The 22,085-nt window shown below is 36.7% G+C and overlaps 1 protein-coding gene across 1 annotated transcript; it reads right to left on the reverse strand.

The window, feature by feature from the left end:
* Window positions 1–3,786: 3,786 nt before the first annotated feature.
* On the reverse strand, window positions 3,787–22,072 carry LOC124261413 (GTP-binding protein SAR1-like). The gene is made up of 7 exons (XM_046695728.1): window positions 21,926–22,072; window positions 14,201–14,259; window positions 9,052–9,171; window positions 6,693–6,758; window positions 6,127–6,230; window positions 5,300–5,431; window positions 3,787–4,705 (listed from the first exon to the last, which is right to left on the reverse strand). Exons 2-7 carry the CDS (start codon window positions 14,247–14,249, stop codon window positions 4,589–4,591), a joined length of 588 nt encoding a protein of 195 aa, XP_046551684.1. The 5' UTR covers window positions 14,250–14,259; window positions 21,926–22,072; the 3' UTR covers window positions 3,787–4,588.
* Window positions 22,073–22,085: the final 13 nt, after the last annotated feature.

Consider the following 22,085-nt stretch of genomic DNA (forward strand, 5'->3'; position numbering starts at 1 on the left):
ATAAATGTCTTTACCTAGGTGTAATACGACAATGCATTTTGACACTTTTAACTAAATGAGCTATACTTAAACCTAAAATTGCCTCCATTACACGACATATCCCTCCAATAAGGATGGAATGGGAAGCCCGTATCTTTCGTTTATTGGCGACCTAGCTTCGTATATTGGCGACTTTATCGCGTGTATTGGCGCCCTAGTTTCAAATACTGACGCCCTATTACTGCCCCGGTCCTAACGCTGAATCCAAACAGTAATACCCCCATTACTGAAATACAGAAACAAACTCAATGTTTTCATCCATTTATTACATGGGAGGACACAACGCATGGGCTTGACACATTGTGCTGCAGGCGCTATAACGACTAGGGTACCTCACTTATTAATTACGTCTATGGGCGGTGAGGTAGCCTAGTGGTTAAAGTGCCGCGGCGCGGGTTCGATTCCCCAGTCATCACAACCCACTGGCCTGCAGTCAAGTTGTACATACATTGCATACAAGCTGCACTGTAGCCGTCGTCATGTTTTTTTAATGAATATATGTTTTTGAAATAAAACCCATTTTGACTCTGTACTTACAATGTTTATTATGCAGACTTGTTCTCGTCACTTTATGGCTGGAATAATGCCGATGTGACGTAAAGCCCAACTCAACTCAACTCTAAACAAACTATTTTTAAAACGATATGAATTTCATTTTTTTTTTAAGATTTTAAGTAATCACCATATTATTCACTCACTTCAATGACATGTACTTTTGGTCAAGTCTATATGGACAACGGCCCGTTCAAATAAAAAGCGGTTTCAAGCAATTTTTCTGGGGTGTCACCCCAAGCAAACCCAACTCCCACAATGCATCCTCCTCCTGTGGTGTGATGACGCTAGCTTGTCTAGCCTTCTAAGCATGCCAAAACCAGCCCGTGCCAGTGATTACATTTTAGCGTCTAAAATGGTTCTTAAACCCCTAAAAGCAAAATCGGTGGCTAGGTTAACATCTAGACCACTTTGGCGCAAGAATCTCTGCATCGAAATAAGAATCTCATGAATTATGCTGCCCTTGTATTGACCTCCCCTTTGGTTCCTTACCCGTGAAGCTCCGGGTTAGAATATTGGCTTTCAGTAACCCATGCTTGTCGTAAGAGGCTCGCTGACCTGGTTGACACATGTCATCGGTTCCCAATTTCGCAGATCGATGCTCATGCTGTTGATCACTGGATTGTCAGGTCCAGGCTCGATTATTTACAGACCGTCGCCGCCATATAGCTGGAATATTGCTGAGTGTGGCGTAAAACTAAACTCACTCACTCATTTGATTCCTTACTGCTGTGACAAACAGACTCAGCGTCCTATTCAGATCTTCATCAGAAATACTTAATAATTTGCTGCCTAACTGGGATTCAAACCCATCCCTTTCACGCAGCCATTCCTCATCCGAAGAAATATTCCCAACGGCATCTACATGATTTTTGTCCCCTTGCAGAGTGATATCAAAATTGACACTCGAAATACTTCCATTCAAAAGCTTCGGACAATGTATTAAGTTTGAGTGACAAAGACATCGCATAAAGAACCACATTCGCCTGACATGGTTGAAAACATCTGGTGAAATGGATGCAGTAAAATATTTCGTTTGTTTTGTACCCCTCCAATACGCTGCCACGTGCACAGTAGAGCGTGTTCATAGCGTGTGTATCGTGCATACCGTGTTACCCAGATGTAGGACGCCAATATTAATATTGCTGTGTTCGGGTGCAAGAGTTATGAAACTAGGGCGCCAATATGTATGATTTTAGGTTTAAGGGCAATAAACTCCTCAGACTCGCCAATATTCGTAACGGCCTCGGACTCAACCAGCCGCGCGAATATTGGCGAGTCTTCGGAGACAACGGAAACACAATGTGAGTATTTACATATGATGAATAAGTGTGGCGAATGAGGAAAGTGTGTATTTGGTAAAAGTTTAAGATATTGTAGGTAATGAAATAATAGATAGTACAATGGGGCAAATATGAAATAAGTGGTACTAAAATTAAGACTAGGATTCTATTATGTATATGGAATAAATGCAATGTGAAAAGTAAACTTGGTTTTCCAAAGTATGTCAGAAAGTATGTTTTTCTCCAACCAAATTTACAGATGTCATCATTCCCAATTGCGTAGATCAATGCTCCTGCTGTTGACCACTGGATTATCTGGTCCAGACTCGAATATTTACATATAGATGGAATATTAGGGCAAAACTAAACTCACCCATGTACTCCAACCAAATTTGATTGGACATGTGTTATATTTAGGATTATACAATGCCAGTTAAAAAGTGACGGCTGAGTGGGTTAGATCGCCGACTTTGTCTGCTGGCTGGTTAGGTGCCTGGGTCCCGATCCACAAAACGCTCGTAGCGCAACATTTGTAAGCCTATGATAAACTATAGGGTTACGACAGGTCGTATCATTACGAACGCTTTGTGGATCGGGACCCATACTCGGAGAGTGTAGGTGGGACTCAACCCCTCAAAAGTGTACCGGTAATCCCATATATAACATGTTATATTGGACCACTATCTAAATGGGATTGTGTATTCATAAATCTGATAATATATTCAGCAATACTAACAATTGTTTTCAGCCACTCATCTGCCCAACATTGGATCATTTATGTATCATTTATCTCAAGGTGATTTCTTTTACAATATGGGCTGTTCTGTCACAAGTGTAAATACACACACGGGCTTGTAACGCAACAAACTAGCATCAAGGTATGCGTTGTCAATACCGGGGTCTTACCACTCTATAACATACATTAAAAGCACGTGAGTACGTGCATGTCCGTTTTATGATAGCCACCGATACCATGTTCCATTTCAAAATGGCTACCTTGTTATACAGATTCGGAGACAACCATTCTAAATTTCCCCTGCAGGCAAGATAACAAGTATCACATTACCGTGTTTTGTTACGACAGGATCCAAGTAAATTGGCCTGACACTATTCCACCAATTCAAGTATTTCAGAATGAGGATCGAACAGCAATCACAGGTTATGTACATCCCCAAGGGACGCAACTCTGGACGACTTGGGGGTATGGGCAATTGGAATCCTAAACACAACTAGAAATATGTTAAGACTCTTTGGAGTCAGCAGCCTGTCCTTTCCGTCATGACATAATAGGTCCCAAGAAGTCATGTTTGTTGATGTTGATTAATATGAGAATGTGTTCGAACACTTACAACACATAGGATTGTCGAGTGATACATCGGTTTGCCTGGTGGTGATCTGGAAATGAAATATTTGACCAGTATCTTTGGAGCAATCTTCATTAACTCGTATTCAAGTGTTAACAAAACTGATGTTGGAAGATCCAATCAATTGGTATTTATTTTCCTACTTGTACCTCATTTACTTAACGTATATAAACAAAATAACCTGAGGCATACAGTAACCATATAATTCTTGTCAAATTCTTTCTAAAATGAAAATTCTTGTACATCCCTCTGGACACTGAATATTTTATCTGTGTGTAAGTGATTTGTGGAATAATCTGCTGAGCCAACTCCAACCAGAGAGTACAGCAAAACAATGAGCAGCATCTCCCCCCTCATCTTATAATGTATATTTCTACATTGTGTAATCTGTGGCCAGTGTGTCCCCACTTTCTTCTGATTCCTCTGGCAAAATACATAGGACATCATAAGCCAACAGGCAAAATACTAAGTGTTAGTTTTGTTCACAGCAAAATGTTAATTTCTTTAAAAAAACAAAAAAAACATTCAGCCAAAAATGCAACAAACACTACTGTTCTAACAAGTTTTAATCTTGTAAACAATTTCGTATCATACAGTCTCAAAAATGCCATCAGCTTGTGAAGTCTATGAAGGCTGAGCTCGACACGACAGTCACACGAACATGGAAATATATCTTTATTGAGAGGACAGCAGGTCCTGATGATGAACAGACTATAGTACAGACATGTTAGGAAACGGAGAGGATTTACAAGAATCTACAATAAATAGTCTTAGGAAGCAAATAAGAATTTACCATACATACAGCAATGTACACAAATAAAACAGATGTTAAAATCCTTTGATGTATCATGTTAATTAGTCAAAGATGGTACAGGGTAGAAAACTAACTTGTGTTATTCCACTTTATGAATCTGATGGCTAACACAACCATTTCAAGATTTGATTCGTTCTTCTATCTCTTAAGCCTTCAATACAGTCAGGTTAAACAGTGGTTTACAGAGTCTCAGATTGGCTTCTCCCAAATAGCACTACATCAAGTCCATGCTAGTTCCAAATGCTGACATACAGCACTTCACTGCATCGTGGAGGTTGTCGCACATGTCGACAAATCTGAATCTTGGACGCAGCATGTGGCTGTATTTGAATGTTACAATAGTAAGCAACGTTCCAGGCACTCCACTGTTGTTGGCATACACTCATATAATCCACCATTCAAAATGTATATGTACAGATGCAAATTTCAAAATAGGCTTATAAAATTCAGGAATCATTAGTCTGACATTGTCCAGGGCGCGATGGAACCCATCCCTAACGTGCCACATAATGAATATTGCCTAGAAATCACAAGTTTCAGTTGATGTACTGGGCCATCCACCGGAAGCCTTCACCATACCCTTGTCGCTTCAACACACTACACATAAACAATTCCATTGGCCGGGAGGGAAGGTCGGCTCTGGATACCTGGCCCTGAAACAAACAATTAAAACTGGATGTCAAAGAAAGTCATTTTAATAAATATTGGATAGGTAACTTTCAGCAACATCAGTTAATGAAGTCTGGAACATTTTTATGTCACTGGGGTGTGGTGACCCATTTATGTATGTATTACTAACAAACACAGCATTCTAAACATAATTCATAAGCAGCCCATGTATAAAGATGTAACTCTGTGTGTTAATCAAAATTTTATTTCCTCGTAATTATTTACCGAAAATATTATCAATAATAATTTTCACTGATAATCATTAAAAATTCTTCCCATTAACAAAATTCCTGATTATCAATATTTTAATCAGCATAATATATACACATCAATGCACACATACAACATATATACATATAGCAATACACATATTTCAGATGATCTGATGTAACATTAAATTTTAACGATTTTGCTGTCAAAACTTGTTAACTCTTGTGAGCCATTTATTAAAAGACATGGTACAATATGAAGAACCATAGGACCACACTGGTGTTCAAATGTAAAGTAATTACGCTGTCGGCCCTTTGGCCCCAGGTAATCCGAATAACTGGATGACATCTAGGTATCCCTGTACGTACCCTTCCTGTGGTGTGTCCATGCAGCTCAAACACTGCCCTTATCTCGTCCTCACTGGCAGCTCCAGGTTTGTCTATCTTGTTTCCCAGTATTAACACTGGGGCATGGGCCACCTGCTCATCGGACAGCAAACTCTGTGAACAGAACACATCAGCTGTACACCACCTTAACAAACACTACATCTCACTTAATCCAAAAAACCTCACACTCTAGAGTACTAGTATGTGCCTCTATCACTAGGCAGTCTAGAAGAAGCCAATTCTAGATAAGCAACTGGATTACAGATACTGGTAACAGCAGCATTGTTAGGACAAAGTTGAAATCTTATCATTGGTCATTTGTACATTGTCCTTTCTTTGGCTGGCTGACACACAAACAACCAACTCATGTCTTGGACTGGCCTCAACCAATCCAGTTGCACCTTAAGATAAAAAGGGATCCTTAATCCTGGGATCCAATAGTTAACAGTTGTTAAATCGTAAACATTAACAATCTTATTCCATAAACAATTCCACTCTACAATCTGTAAAAAACAGTTTGATATGTACAATACTTCTCTCAATATGTCTAAGCAACAACCACATGAGTGAGTGAGTGAGTTTAGTATTATGCCGTGACTCAGCAATATTCCAGCTATATGGCGGCTGCTGTAATAATCGAGTCTGGACCAGACAATCCAGTGAAAAACAGCATGAGCATCCATCTGCACAACCACATGAACAATGATAAGCAGGTTTATGAAAAACTTTATGATGTTTTAGGATGGTTGAGAGTATCCTGTTTCAGCAGAGTGTAGCCTGCATTGTTTAAAGATTCTAGTGGCACATACATGAAGTTCTGACTTGGCCTCTGCAAATCGGTCTCTATCGTAAGCATCAACAAGGAACACAATTCCATCAACGGCAGGAAAGTAGTCCTTCCAAACTCTTCTGGCTGAAAACAGGACGTATCATACAGTGAGAGAGCCATGTTCATACTTCAGATATATCAGGACATGTTAGCTACATGTGGACAAAGCTCGCAGTGCCGAAGGTCTTACACTTCAACCACTTGGGAAGCCACTGGTATGTTGGAGAGTAACAAACAAACATAATTAGAACTAATTCAGGATTCAAATCAACGATCATAACATCCATGCCTAAGGGACGAACTCTGAACTGCTAACTTATGTGCCTTAAGGAACACGTTTATAGACCATGATTAGGGATCTTTTTACATGCCTCTTTGAATGCTATTAAGATATTATCAAAGGGAGTCAACCTGAAGAGAAGCCCAGCTAGGTTCTGACAAAGTTCTTATGATATTTATGAATACACCTGTACAGAAACTCAAACATAACTAACAATAAATATTCTTACCAATCAGTATAGATATTTAAGACACTGACAAACTCACCTTGTTTATGTCCACCAAGATCAAAGGTCGTGAATTTCATACCGCCCATGGAGAGTTCTTCAGATGCTGTTAACAAACCAATCATATTTGTAAAATAACACCCAAAATGCATCTTCACCATGTACAGATAATACACATCGTACATCCATAATCAAATATTTTTAAAACAGAAATATTGCAAAGCAATTGACAAGTATAAACAAAAGTATAAGATAAAGGTAAATAAATGATCATAATAATCATAATGACAGAATTTTTTTTAATATCATGTTTTACATCCATTAGTAGATACCTATATTTACATCCCTTTTGGTTCATGTATGTCAACAACCATTTGTATGTCATGAAGTTAGTATGGAGACTGTTACCACGACAACAGATATTTAATGAAATGAACATCTGGAGCCACTGCTGACAATTCATTAACAGTCCATTCATTACTGTAACACAAGCCAACCTTGTTAATAGTGTTTACCCAGTTTATAATTACAAACACATGCTGGCGTTTTCACATCTTGCAGCCAAATATGTATTTTGTTTCTCTACTGAATACAAAACAATTATATTAGTCGTTCATGCATGGCTGCATTAATTAGTCAAACATGCAGAACACACATCTGTTTTTAAAGTGCAACTACGTCGTGGAAGGTAGAAGATTCCTGTAGCAGATTCTTCTGTTGGATTCCTGATTGGACATGCAGTATAATTACCCACTTATAGTATTGTAGAATTCTCTACAGCAATGAGGCAATATTTAATTTTTAGAAAGAAAAATGGTCTTAAACTTGAACCAAATTCTCCAGCAGCAACAAGGGTGTTCTTTGTAATAAAGAGTTGGGTTTATTCCCAATGAAAATGACAGACCAGGTATCATGATCTGGTCGAAAATTCGAAAGCAGGATTTACGATCCTGGCCTACCTAAGGGAGACAACTCTATACAGCATCAGAACACTGTGCTACCTATGTTCACAGTAAGTTATGAATGTTATATACAGACAGTGATTAAGGTGGCTGGATAAAAATTAGGAAGACATATTTGGTTAGATTGTCAATTACACAAAACATGCACAGGTTTTAACATCTGTCACATTCCCATCAACTGTTAGCAAGTGTAATGTATGTAATCAGAAAACTGTGATGCAGCTAGATACTTGAATAAAACAACTATGGTCTGAAAGGCTTGTAACCATGGTAACTACATGACCTACGTTGTAATACAAACATAGCCATGTCACAAAGAGTAAATTTCAAGTTTACAATATGGATTTAGATTTGATTATTGGAGGACCAAGACAATTAAGTGAAAGACATTGCTGCCTAGCAATAGTTTATTAAACACTTGTAATATCTAGATGAAGACAATGATTCCTATTTCTGCATTTAGGAAGAGTCTTGAGAATACCCTACTTATCATATTGTCACATCATGACTTTGCTCACTTTCCAAGCTGAAGATCATTAACCATTAAGAAAATTTAAATCAACTACAACTAAAATATACACACTATTCGCTTCAGATAAAAAGACAGCCGACATGATTAACTAATATTCATTTGTTGTGTTAGATCATTGCAGGTATGTTTTACATATAATTATAATCTCTTAAACCATTAACAATAACTTTGAACATCAATTCAAAATAAACCATTATGCACTGCCTGTATCAGCCAACATCCCCTGTCACCAAAGTCTACAGTTTCTGTATCCTCAGTTTCCTACAGCATTTAATCTGTTATGATCCATACCCTGGAACCATTCACAAACTACCAGCCTCAGCTCTCTTATCACTAGCTTACAATTTCCCCTGCTTGTAAGTTCAATATCAAGGACCGATCACAATGCTTCTTGTACAAGCACAGATATACAAACAAATTCAATATCCCTTCTGAGCAAGCCATTGATAGTTTTGAGTGTTATTTTCACCTGGAAAGCACTAAATGAGTGAGTTCTTCTCCATCTGTATCTAACAATATCATGACAGGGGTAACAGAAATGGGCTTCACTCATGGATTACCCTTCTTGGGAATCAAACCCAGGTATTTGGTGTGATGAGCAAACATTTTACTCACTAGGCTACACCGTACAGCCCCACCTGGATGATGTTTTCTTGAGAACAAAGACAGGGTCAATATCCCTTAGCATGTTCATCCTGCAAGACTTCCCCAGTGTATTGGAGACAGTATGCAGAAATCCAGCAACTCATTCAACCAACATTCACTGAACATACAAGTTTGGCACTGTAAATTGAAAACAAATTCAAAACAAAGGTACGGTGGCAAAAGGTTCCTGGTACATTTATCTTAAGGCGATATGGTACACGGGCTACTCAAGGATGCTGCTTGTGATGTTAGGGTCTTACTTGGATGCAGGGTGGGAACATGCTGTGCCATTCTGTCATCTTTGAGCATGTGAAGCAGGGTAGTCTTGCCAGCATTGTCTAGACCCAGGAATACCAGTTTACCAGACTTTTTATATAAACCTACAACAAAAGAAACAGCATGCTAAACACTGGCAAAATGCACCCATGCTGCACTAATCTCCATCATACTTACCATGGGATGAAGATGATAGCAAACAAACACACACATCCTCCATGTTTGGAGACACAGGGCTACACTCTAGTGTTCGAAATGAATGAGGGTCAAGGGGTCCTTCAGGTTTGTAGATGTAAACTTGGAAACTATAGATGCTTTATTGGTAAATCCTGACAAGAACCCCTTGAGTTTCTTGATTAATTTTGAACACTGCATCCTAACAAAGCCAAGCATCACTCTGCTGTCAGAGATGTCATGTATTACATGTCTTCAAGAACCAGTAGAGGTTTAAAACTTCAGCAATGATTTGGTGTATTACAAATATCTGTATTGTCAGTACAAAAGTTGTATAGCCGAAGCATGATATGGCCATGTATCAATCCACATTGATACAGTAATATGTAAGGGCACAAGTAGAATGGCATGGCAATTGTCGTTTAGATTACCAAACCCAAGTACAAGTGTTATCAAGTCAATGTTAACCAGTAATGTAATTGACTGAAATGTATACTTTTGTGTATTTTGATGTTATTAACAATGTGCCCTCATGTAGAATAATTCCCTATCAACAGTGTACCAAAAACACAGTAATCCTTGCAGTCGTCAAAAATGATAGTCGAAATATAACCATACCATTAATTATCAGAGCTGAAACTTGTTTGTTTACTGCTGACAAAATTAAACCACTACCACTATTATCATCATTATCATACTTGTACTACCGAAACTGTCACTGAGGTCAAAATGATCTTGCCTGAAACATATGTCATTAGGATATTTCCATCATATGAGCATATATTGATGTTCCATTCTACATCACCCTTACCTAAACTGAAATTCATATTAATAGTGAATGTCCTTAAAATTGAGCCAATCTGAAACACTTCAGTCTCGATACGAAACATCCATTTGTGCCTCCTGGGTTGAACTATGCCCCATGAACCCAAGCAAACAACAACAAAAAAGTTCTCTTAAACCAGTTTGTGTTAAATCTGCATGACAGGTTCCTTAGGGCATTCTGCTTCATATATGCAGTAAGATAACATCAGCCCAAGTATTTGCAAGCCAAAGTCGTAAATAATACTTCTAACAAATTCATACAGAATTGAAAACATGAATAGAAATTAGAATCATGGGGAGACATATGATCTATTGCATTGTCAGGTGTACTCTCCCACAGTGGTTGTGATTCATGACAACCCTGGTAGTCTGCTCAAACACACATACTGCACAAGCTATATATAACACATCAAGTGTTAACTTAACACATCCCAGGCCGGTGTGTCGATACAGAAACTTTACGCGATATCATAGAACGATATGATTCGATACGATGCACATCACGATATGCTATCTTTAGTTATTTTCTTTTAAAAAGTGTATCTTGATAACAAGAAACAGTGTAAATTTTGACATAACCGTCAATTTCTGGTAAAAAATCACAATTTAAAGGTCAGCGATGCGTATCACGATACGGAAAAAAGTATCGATATATTTATTGTCAGAAAAAGTATCACGATTATCGATACTACGATATATCGTCACAACTCTAGGTTTAACAGTTGCCAACAATTCCAACACACCCATATATACTCTGTTGTTTAACATCCCTGCCCCGGGCATCAAGCTCAACACTCAAGTTTTTGTTTATGTGAATGGTAGATAAAGTGGACAGGAGTTTATTTCAAATGACACATTATGTTTTCTTTCCGTCAGTATCACCACTTTAGGCGATCCCAGCCTGTGATACGATGTTGAACGTGTCAGCATGTACACATGGAAAGAGAGCAACAGCTGTGTTTTGACACAGGTGCCACAGACACAGCATTCACTAGCAGGTGAATTACTGTACAAACAGGTTGGCTTAGTGCCCAAATAGAAATGAATGCAAACATGACATTTCTATAGTGGATCGACCTCCATGGTAGACATAGAACTATTCCATTTCATAAACATGAATCTTCAGTATACTGTCGGGCATTTTTACCAAATACTGAATATATTTGTCTGTCTTTAATTCGCTACAAAGCATGTCAACATAACGGAAAATTATGCTATCTGTGGAAATCTCTGACATGCTTTTTCAAATCAGTTCAAATACATTTTTAAAATCAAATTTCAACTAAACATGGCCATGGTTAGATGATAAATTGCAAAGTTCAAACCTCATATTTTGGGAACATGGATCCCAAAATATGAGCATCAGGTAAACACACTACTAAAAAGTAGACTGAACAAGTGCACCTCCACTGTGAGTCAGCAGAAATACACCAACAAAGCTGTAGCCTGTAGATAAGCCTTGAGCATGTTGAGTAAACATGAAATAGCTGTACCAAGACAATCATAATATGCCATTCCCAGCTGGTATATCAAGAATGTCCGAGTCACTAACAATGTCAATGCTACTATGACTCAGCTATCAAAATTTAACCGCATTGTCAAACCAAGACAAACCCTATTTAACCTAAAAACAATGTCAGATAAATCTTAGTTGAAGATAGTTTTCAACTAAAGTTCGCCCTCCAATATCCAATAGTTTTCAAGTAAAGTTCACTCTCCCAGATCCAATAGTTTTCAACTAAAACTCACCCTCCACTATCCAATAGTTTTTAACTAATGTTCATCCTCAAACAAATTGACTGTTCTGTAACAGATAGTTATGTATAGTTTGTGTGCATGTTGGTTGTGAGACCTAGTCTATTGTATGCATGTTGATTGTGTGACCTAGTTTATTATGTGCATGTTGGTTGTGAGACCTAGTCTATTGTATGCATATTGATTGTGTGACCTAGTTTATTATGTGCATGTTGGTTGTGTGACCTAGTTTATTATGTGCATGTTGGTTGTGTGACCTAGTTTATTATGTGCATGTTGATTGTGTGACCTAGTTTATTATGTGCATGTTTGTTGTGTGACTTGTGTGTATATTGGTTGTATGACCTAGTTTATTGTGTGTGTTTGTGTGATCTAGTTGACTGGGGCATGTTTGTTGTGTGCCTTAATTAAAACGCACTTAGTGGATATGTGGCCTGTTAAACTCTGCGTGTGTGTGTGTGTGAGTGTGAGGGAGGGCTTTCTTTATTAAATTACAGATGAGGGAAGTTGGGTGAAGGTATGTGTGTGTGTGTGTATGTCTCTATGAAGTGAGTGGTATGTGAGGTCTAGCAAGTTGAAAGGTGTGGTCAATACTGCAGGTGTAAGATTAGTGCGAGGCAGATGAACCATGGAGTTATCTCCCTTATGTATGCATATGTGAAGACGGTGAAAGCAAGAGTGGATATGTTTGTTGTCTGTGAGCTTTAGATGTGATTATGATGCTGTTATGGTGTGCAAGGTTTTCTATTTTGTCAATTTTAATATATTTATATATTTTTCATGGTTTGTGATGTTGTAGATGTTAAATTATGGTGGCTTATACACTTTAACTCGTCATATATTGTATTAAAAACTCTGTAAATGTATTTGGTGAGATGAAATAAACAATTTCTTTCGCTCTAGATACATATACTGGGTGGACATTAGTTCTATACATATTTCGAACGGGACTTTGTTTTAAGTCAGATATGGTCCTCGAAAAAGGTAATCATGATTATGACAAGGACATACACTTTACACACAAATCAATTAAAAGTGATACAAACTCAAGCATAACGGCTTCTCACATGCTTACTTAGTAGGGAGGCCATATTAGCACATTTCGGTCATGGGTTTAGCTATTATCATGCATCATGACCAACTCTCCTCCAAGACCTTGTACTTACTAGGATGAAGTGTAGGGACAGGCTGGGTCAGGTGCCCCTCCTTCAACACGCTAAGCAACGTAGTCTTACCAGCATTGTCCAAACCAAGAAATATTAGTTTGCCTGATTTCCTGCCGAAGCCTGGATAGGTAGCAATGACATTTACTTGAAGCAATGGATGAAATATAATACAGTGTGAGGAGAGAGAAAACAAGTATTCTTAATGTAGTGGTTAAAATTGAATAAAAAGAAGTGTGACATAACCCTTGTCATAAAGGTTCAAGGGGACCCTCAACTGACACTTCACAGCAGCAGATCTAAAGAACACCCCTAAATTTCAAATAATGCTAACATGTTTCAAAGGTATAAAAGGCAATATACACCCTCTGTTGATTGTTTCTGAAGGACCATGCTCAGGATACATAGCAAGAGGACTCCATGATTCAAACATGACATTACATATCTGCAAAAGTCAACCTTTGATGGTGAATCAAGCAATAAATAACAATGTATATCAAAAGACAATCAATTGTCTTGAACTAGACTGGAAATAGGCTCATGATGTCAAAATAGTGGAAGAAAATCTCTCTTTAAAAGCAATGTTATATCAAAGTATAGACAAAAAACGTTTTTCTCAAACAGAAACTCAATGCGGATCAACCAAGCCTTTAAAGAAAAATAGAGAATGAATTTAAACACTGCCCAAAGCTTAAAGCCAGATGTATAAGTTGAAACATTATTTCACTTATATAGAAACATACATGCAAATGTATGTGGCTGCTTTTTACTAGCCTGGACAAATGCTAGTTTCATTGTGGGCTGCAGTCACACTGAAATACCAGACCACAGTTTAACAAGATGCCCTCTCCAAGCACTGAGACATTTTACACAACTGAGCTACCAAGTCCTTGCTTTATCACCTAATGTCACATGTCAGGGGGTTAACATCAAGTACCATCAGGTAAGACACAGCCAAGGGAATTGAACCCTGACCTTTCCCTCCATGGATACTTATGTGCCTATTGGATTGAATGCCACTCTAACCAGGGTACCATGGAAACAGAGGTTCAACCCCACTGACACTGACTATTAAAGTGTAAACCTGCCCCAAGGATATTGTTTCAAGCCACTTAATTTATTTTTTAATTCACAAAACAACCTTCCTTACAAAACGCTAATTGTCACTGAATGTAGGTACTTCTTGAAAAGGCAGCAAATGTTTGCTAATACTTACCTAAATAATTTAATACACCTGACACCATGTCCCATAAATAGGTGAACATCTTGAACTGTCTGAAAAGGGAAATCAGAATCTACAATCATGACTAAACAGAGTGATCAACATGGATATTGACTGTGACTATCATCATGCATTATTTTTCTAAATTTGAACATGTGTCCCATTATCAATTAAAATTATATATACTTTCGGAGCACCTTTAGAATACAGCACCACAACTTCTCATGAGGACGATCTCTGCCGTAGGTCACGTGTCATTAGGACAAGCAACCAGTTTGTGAGAACCCATCGGACGCGAAGCCGCGACCTTCGGATTGTTAGCTCGACAGCTAACCGACTGAGCTACATCCACACTGTTGCACAATGTGCAAATTTATCAAGTCGTTCCTGTGACGTCACGGAAATGAACGGAAAGAGTCGAATAGGTCATGGACAATTACGAAGGCTACGGGTAGACTTGGTGTCTCGTGATTTTAATCTATGGACAATTGCCGAATGGACCCGATGCCATTTGGCACACTCATCCCATTCCGTAATTACAAGATAACGTTTGGCGTGGAATGAGTCGATATGCCTCAAACTGAAAAGGGTTGACGTCAGGCGTCAGACTTAGATTTCACGGTGCATGCATGAATGACGCGCTTTCATATAAATCGGTGATTTTGTGACAGAAAAGTGATGTAGGTAAGCCCATTAGCCCAAAATTTCTACATTAAACCATTTCATAGAGTACTTTCGACAATTTTGGTTTCCCGTTTTTGTGTGAAAAAAAGTATTAAAATGCAAAAGGAAAAACAACAAATGGTACACACGTATTACACTGGACATGTACCTACTATATTGGATTAGGTCCCTAACCCTAACCCCTCAGCCTTAACCCTAACCCCTTGAAATAATCCTAATAAATAGAATGCATTGACCGAACTGGCACAAACATGACTGAGGTGTCAAGTGTAATCCATTATTACCACTTCGAAAAATAAAATACTAATAAATGGTGCAAATTACTGAATGAAAAAAATATATATGTATGTCAGTTCACATTGGTAGATCATTGAGACTTAATAGTTACTTAGAAACCAAATATAAAATATATTTACATAATTTAAATAATTACATTGACCAAACGAATAATCGAAAATATATAATATAGACCGGTGTAACGCATTCTCGCTAAATTTAAAAAATACAAAATACAATAATACACAAAACATAACACCCTGTAATACAAATAAATATGAGCGTATTAGTGAAAAACGAAAAATATTTCAAACTGGTGCTTCCAAAAAATTGCGCATCAGCCAGTATACAACTACTGGAAACTCTCAACATCGTTGGGCTTATGCAATGACATAGCTAGTAGAGATGAAACACCAGTGAGCAGAGCTAGACAACCGTGTTGCCATGCAGGCGTCATAGGGCATTGTTTCGAGAACGTACTTTCGAACAAAATCACATTACATTACGTAAAAGGGTATTATGACGTATTTTTAAAGTTTGTGGTGCTTTATTCTAAAGGTAGGCCATACTTTCAATTTGAGATGAATGCCAAGGGTTTAACCATCAAAACCACCAGTGTTTCAAGATTAAGAAGGGAGTTCTAGAATTTTCTAGTGTTTTTAAATACTACAGCAGCAAATATTGCAGGACACCTCTTAATTTCAAAGACCAAATACAAAAATATCCAACTGACAGAGACAAACCACATATTCTAACAATGAATAAATGTGTATGATGAAAGAATCTAAACTAGGTCACTAGTTCAGCCATCAAGCACAAAAATGTTGACATGTTTGATGTATGCACTTGTCAGTCAGGACCACTGCTATACCTGATACTGATGTCAGAAACAAAACTTATTGTTTATTCTAAAGATATACAAGCTTATTGTCCATGTTCTTGACATCTCGAACTTTTATATAGATCTAATTCTAATTACAACCTCTCACCATGTTTAGAGACAAGATACTGTTTTTGCCTCAGATAGATTACTGAATCACTTTTAAAAATATAAAAAAGCCAACGGTTTGGCCACTGCAGAGTGAAAATTGTACTGGCTAGCGAACAGTTATCGCCATTACATCAGTATCACACGTGCGCAGTTCCGGTCAATTACGATTCCGGTATTTTTTCCCCACAGTATTTGACAACAATAAAGGAAAGCAAAAGAAAATTCTTCACGGTAAGTAACATAAAAGAAAAATTAAAGATAAAGTTATGAACCCTATGAATTTTTTTCAACTTAGTCAGGGGATGTCCCACGACCTATATAATAGCAAGTTCAAGTTCACAAGTCATTAATTGTTTCATTCCCTATCAATCTACTGTAGAAGAAATGCTCAAATAGACACATAATCAAATATTCGAGGTTACTGTATGATATGAATATATAGTATTTCACGACGGCATGAGAAATTCGGAATGGCGATAACTGTTACAGTTAGTTGTGAGAAAACATCTGTTTATACTGCCATGATTCCCTTCCGCCGCATTAAATAAAAACATGATCGTCAGCACTGAACAGGCTGGACACATCGGGGAATAGCTAATTATGTATCATAATTCTGTTTCATTAATTCAATGAACGGCGGAGTAATTTTGTAAATACCGCTAAAATATGGCGATAACTGTTCGGTAGCCAGTAGTACTTTGAACATCAATTCAATGATGATTATGACATTTCCACAGACACATAATTATTTGTAAACAATAACATTCAGATTGACATGAAAAAACGCATGTTACAGTTACAACTTTTACAATTTTGTTCCAGCCGATCATTCTTCAATACCCTGATTGTTCTTTCATGCTATGTTTCCTAGATTAACACCAGGAATCATTAAAGTTCAAACAAACTAACATATGTTGCCAAGTGAAGATTAAAATCACATATTCAAACCTCAATTTTATCAAAACGAATACCCCTAATCGATAATGTTTCTTCTCATTTATCTCAACAACTGTAACTTCACCGTGTGTTATATAATCTAGTTACAGGGAACGTAAAAATAGCCAGAATCTACTCCACTTCTACGAGATCAACGTGACAAAATAACACGCAGTAGGGTATCATATTGGGGTTATAGCTAAAAGCGGCACCACAGCAGAGCGTCACCAAATTTGTGTGGCGAGCGGCACCATATTGGCGAAAACAGCTACTGATTTCTGGGCTAAAACGGCACCATATAAAAAACAAAGTAAGGCGTTGACTCATGTTTTATTTCATTTCATTATAACATTAGCAAGATTATATCAACATATGAGTCATTCTCAAAATCTGTGCATATTTATGTCAGATGTTTGTATCCGACAAACTTAAGTCAAAATCAAACCAAAAAATTATGGTAACTAACTTATCACAATATTTTCTACACTTTACAGTAACAAAGTAGGGAAACTATATTTTTTATATTTACTTTACACCACCCAATTTTACTCCATGTTCATGTGTCACAACTCTAGTGGCTGATGTCACAGATGTGGCATTTGAATTTTTGTATTTTTCATAAGCAATAAATATACAATTTCAAAACTCCATGTTATATTGTAAAACTAGATATTTTAATGTATAATGTACATGAAATAAATATTATCTTTGGATTTTTATTTTCAAAATGATGTTACAAATTTAAATTAGCGGCAGTGACACAATTTCAGGAAATGTCTAATAAAAATGGTAAAATATGAAAATGAAACATCATTAAGCTTGCATAATATATGTTATGTATATTCAGAAAAGTTATTATGTTATGTATACCCAAAAGAAAAAATCCCCATAAAACCAAAAACTAACAAACAATGCAGAGCTCAGATAAGATTTAGCTCATGTGGGTACCATTACCCACTGTATTTTTTAGATTGGGTATTATGAATGTTGAGTGGGTATTTCATTTTCCGTTACCCACTGCTTTCAAATATTTTAATGTATTTCAGTCATTTTACTCACTTAAAGTATTATGTCATTGAGTAAGTTTACTAAGCAGATATGTTCTGCCTCATGTCATACCTAATCAAAACCAACTTAAATATAATGGAAATGATTTCATAAAAATCACTCATCCTATACTGACAGTACAACACTTGTCCTATACTAACAACAGTACAACTTGATAGCAATCGATGTCTTTTTCATTCACGGCAGCGATTTTTATAAATATACTCCGTGCGCATTTGTTTTAAACATTTTGCGTATTTAACATTTTAAATCGTAAATGGTAATGCATAACAATTATTTTTTCAATGCGTTTGGAAATTTTCTATCGTATTATTTTACCCGGATCACGCGGCGTATCTGGGCCTCTGAACAATGGGTTGTTGTTATTTGCTTAATTAACGTCCGCGACTGACAACTAAGGTATTTCGGGCGACGGTTAACAATGGGTACATTTATCCGTTTTAATACAATTGCATTTTGACACTGAGTTTGACACTGGGCGATATCAGTTGAGTAAATGTACTTAAAACATCAAAGCGTCACGATGTTTTCAATGCTAAATTGGGATGCCCTTTCCAATCACTGTCGGCACAGTAGATGTATTTACTATCTACACTTTCTGCAATCCGATTGTCAGCTATGGGATGCCCACTTCCAATCACTATCGGCACAGTAGATATATTTGGTTTAAGCACATTTTTATTTCGTCAAAGAAACCTGGATAGGCTTAACAAGCCTAGTGGCTTATATAGGCGCTTAACTCCATTACATTGTTCAAATAGCTGGATACATAATTGAAATAATTTGACAACAAAAGAAAAATACTGTGACAAAATAACAGATAAATGATTGAATAATAAATATGTTCGGCATAGTGTTGGATATGCCTAGCAACGAAATGAGCAGCGGCAGAAAATCAAATATATAAATTTCCCTTACATTGAATATATACGTAGATTTGATAATTACTGTAAGCGGTTACTTTTTGAAATGAACTGTTGTAATGAGTTAAGAATATCACTAATAGTTGAGTTATTCAATGCTACCGTTACAGTATAAAGTAGTTTTCACATCGTGATCCTTGAATAAAAAAATACATCCTTTGTTCTTAAATTTTGATAGTTCCGACATAATAGTAGATGTATTTATTATCTGCAATCCGATTATCTTATAACAAACTAGTTTTCCCATAAGATTTTAGTTTGTGCCGTTTTCGCCATAAGATTTGTAGCCGTTTTAAGCCAAAGTCGAGGGTTCCGTTATGTCCAAATGGTGCCGTTTTAAGCTAGGTGTGCGTTTTGCTGTGGTTCCGCTTTTAGCCTGCACCCCTTTACTTTAGGGTTATAGCTAAAACGGCACCACAGCAGAACGTCACCAAATTTGTAATGGCTTAAACGGCACCATATTGGCGAAAACAGCTACTGATTTCTGGGCTAAAACGGCACCATATAAAAAACAAAGTAAGACGTTGACTCATGTTTTATTTCATTTCATTATAACATTAGCAAGATTATATCAACATATGAGTCATTCTCAAAATCTGTGCATATTTATGTCAGATGTTTGTATCCGACAAACTTAAGTCAAAATCAAACCAAAAAAATTATGGTAACTAACTTATCACAATATTTTTCTACACTTTACAGTAACAAAAGTAGGGAAACTATATTTTTATATTTACTTTACACCACCCAATTTTACTCCATGTTCATGTGTCACAACTCCAGTGGCTGATGTCACAGATGTGGCATTTGAATTTTTTTGTATTTTTCATAAGCAATAAATATACAATTTCAAAACTCCATGTTATATTGTAAAACTAGATATTTTAATATATAATGTACATGAAATAAATATTATCTTTGGATTTTTTATTTTCAAAATGATGTTACAAATTTCGTAACGGCAGTGACACAATTTCAGGAAATGTCTAATAAAAATGGTAAAATATGAAAAATGAAACATCATTAAGCTTGCATAATATATGTTATGTATATTCAGAAAAGTTATTATGTTATGTATACCCAAAAGAAAAAATCCCCATAAAACCAAAAACTAACAAACAATGCAGAGCTCCAGATAAGATTTAGCTCATGTGGGTGCCGTACCCACTGTATTTTTTAGATCCGTTATTATGAATGTTGAGTGGGTATTTCATTTTTCCGTTACCCACTGCTTTCAAATATTTGCGTATTTCAGTCATTTTACTCACTTAAGTATTATGTCATTAGAGTAAGTTTACTAAGCAGATATGTTCTGCCTCATGTCATACCTAATCAAAACCAACTTAAATATAATGGAAATGATTTCATAAAAATCACTCATCCTATACTGACAGATTACAACACTTGTCCTATACTAACAATTACAACTTGATGTAATCGATGTCTTTTCATTACGCAAGCGATTTTTATAAATATACTCCGATGCGCATTTGTTTTAAACATTTTGCGTATTTAACATTTTAAATCGTGAAATGGTAGTGCATAACAATTATTTTTCAATGCGTGTTTGGAAATTTTCTATGCGTATTTTACCCGGATCGCGCTGGCGTATCTGGGCCTCTGAACAATGGGTTGTTGTTATTTGCTTAATTAACGTCCTTAGACGCTTTGGCTACTAAGGTATTTGGCGTGACGGTTAACAATGGGTACATTTATCCGTTTTAATACAATTGCATTTTGACACTGAGTTTGACACTGGGGCGATATCAGTTGAGTAAATGTACTTAAAACATCAAAGCGTCGCGATGTTTTCACGCTAAATTGGGATGCCCTTTCCAATCACTGTCGGCACAGTAGATGTATTTACTATCTACACTTTCTGCAATCCGATTGTCAGCTATGGGATGCCCACTTCCAATCACTATCGGCACAGTAGATATATTTGGTTTAAGCACATTTTTATTTCGTCAAAGAAACCTGGATAGAAGCGAACAAGCCTAGTGGCTTATATAGGCGCAACTCCATTACATTGTTCAAATAGCTGGATACATAATTGAAATAATTTGACAACAAAAGAAAAATACTGTGACAAAATAACAGATAAATGATTGAATAATAAATATGTTCGGCATAGTGTTGGATATGCCTAGCAACGAAATGAGCAATGACGAGAAAATCAAATATATAAAATTTCCCTTACATTGAATATATCACGTAGATTTGATAATTACTGTAAGCGGTTACTTTTGAAATGAACTGTTGTAATGAGTTAAGAATATCACTAATAGTTGAGTTATTCAATGCGCCGTTACCGTATAAAGTAGTTTTCCACATCGTATCCTTGAATAAAAAAAATACATCCTTGTTCTTAAATTTTGATAGTTCCGACATAATAGTAGATGTATTTATTATCTGCAATCCGATTATCTTATAACAAACTAGTTTTCCCCATAAGATTTTAGTTTGTGCCGTTTTTCGCCATAAGATTTGTAGCCGTTTTCGCCAAGTCGAGGTTCCGTTATGTCCAAATGGTGCCGTTTTCGCCAGGTGCCGTTTTGCTGTGGTTCCGTTTTAGCCTGCACCCTCATATTGCATCTGGAACGTCCAGGCTACAGATTAATGAAAAAAAACTAGGCCTAATGGGTACACGTTTAAGATCTTGATCTTAAATCATATAAGTTGATGATGGATAGGTGAAGGTAACCTATATTAAACGATGACAGGCAAAAAGCTGTTAAAAAATTACTTTCATTTCAAAAACCACGTCGAAAATTGGACGCAAGGTGGTTGAAAGATGAAATGTGAATAACAAAACTATACAAAATAAGATCCTGTACTTACTTGTCTCTCTGACTGATATTAAAGAATATGAGGACCCGAGTGTAAGTGTATCAGAGGATTCGGATTTAAGTGTTGTCTATCTTTCCGATAGCAAATACGTGACACAAAATGGCTGCATCTACGTGCCCGTGACGTATTTCCTGCGCCAGTGAAACGAACA

This window comes from Haliotis rubra, unplaced genomic scaffold, assembly GCF_003918875.1.
Source record: "Haliotis rubra isolate DU_JTF1 unplaced genomic scaffold, ASM391887v1 Scf8, whole genome shotgun sequence".
NCBI lineage: Eukaryota > Metazoa > Mollusca > Gastropoda > Lepetellida > Haliotidae > Haliotis > Haliotis rubra.

Bases quoted from the DNA above. Each gene is read 5' to 3' on its own strand.
- LOC124261413 (XM_046695728.1), bottom strand. From the start codon at position 14,249: ATGTTCACCTATTTATGGGACATGGTGTCAGGTGTATTAAATTATTTA. The intron at 6,759-9,051 runs GTAAGACCCTAA...GTTTGTTAACAG, and splicing joins TGTTCCCACCCTGCATCCAA to CATCTGAAGAACTCTCCATG. The intron at 6,231-6,692 runs GTGAGTTTGTCA...TCCTGTTTTCAG, and splicing joins TCTTGGTGGACATAAACAAG to CCAGAAGAGTTTGGAAGGAC.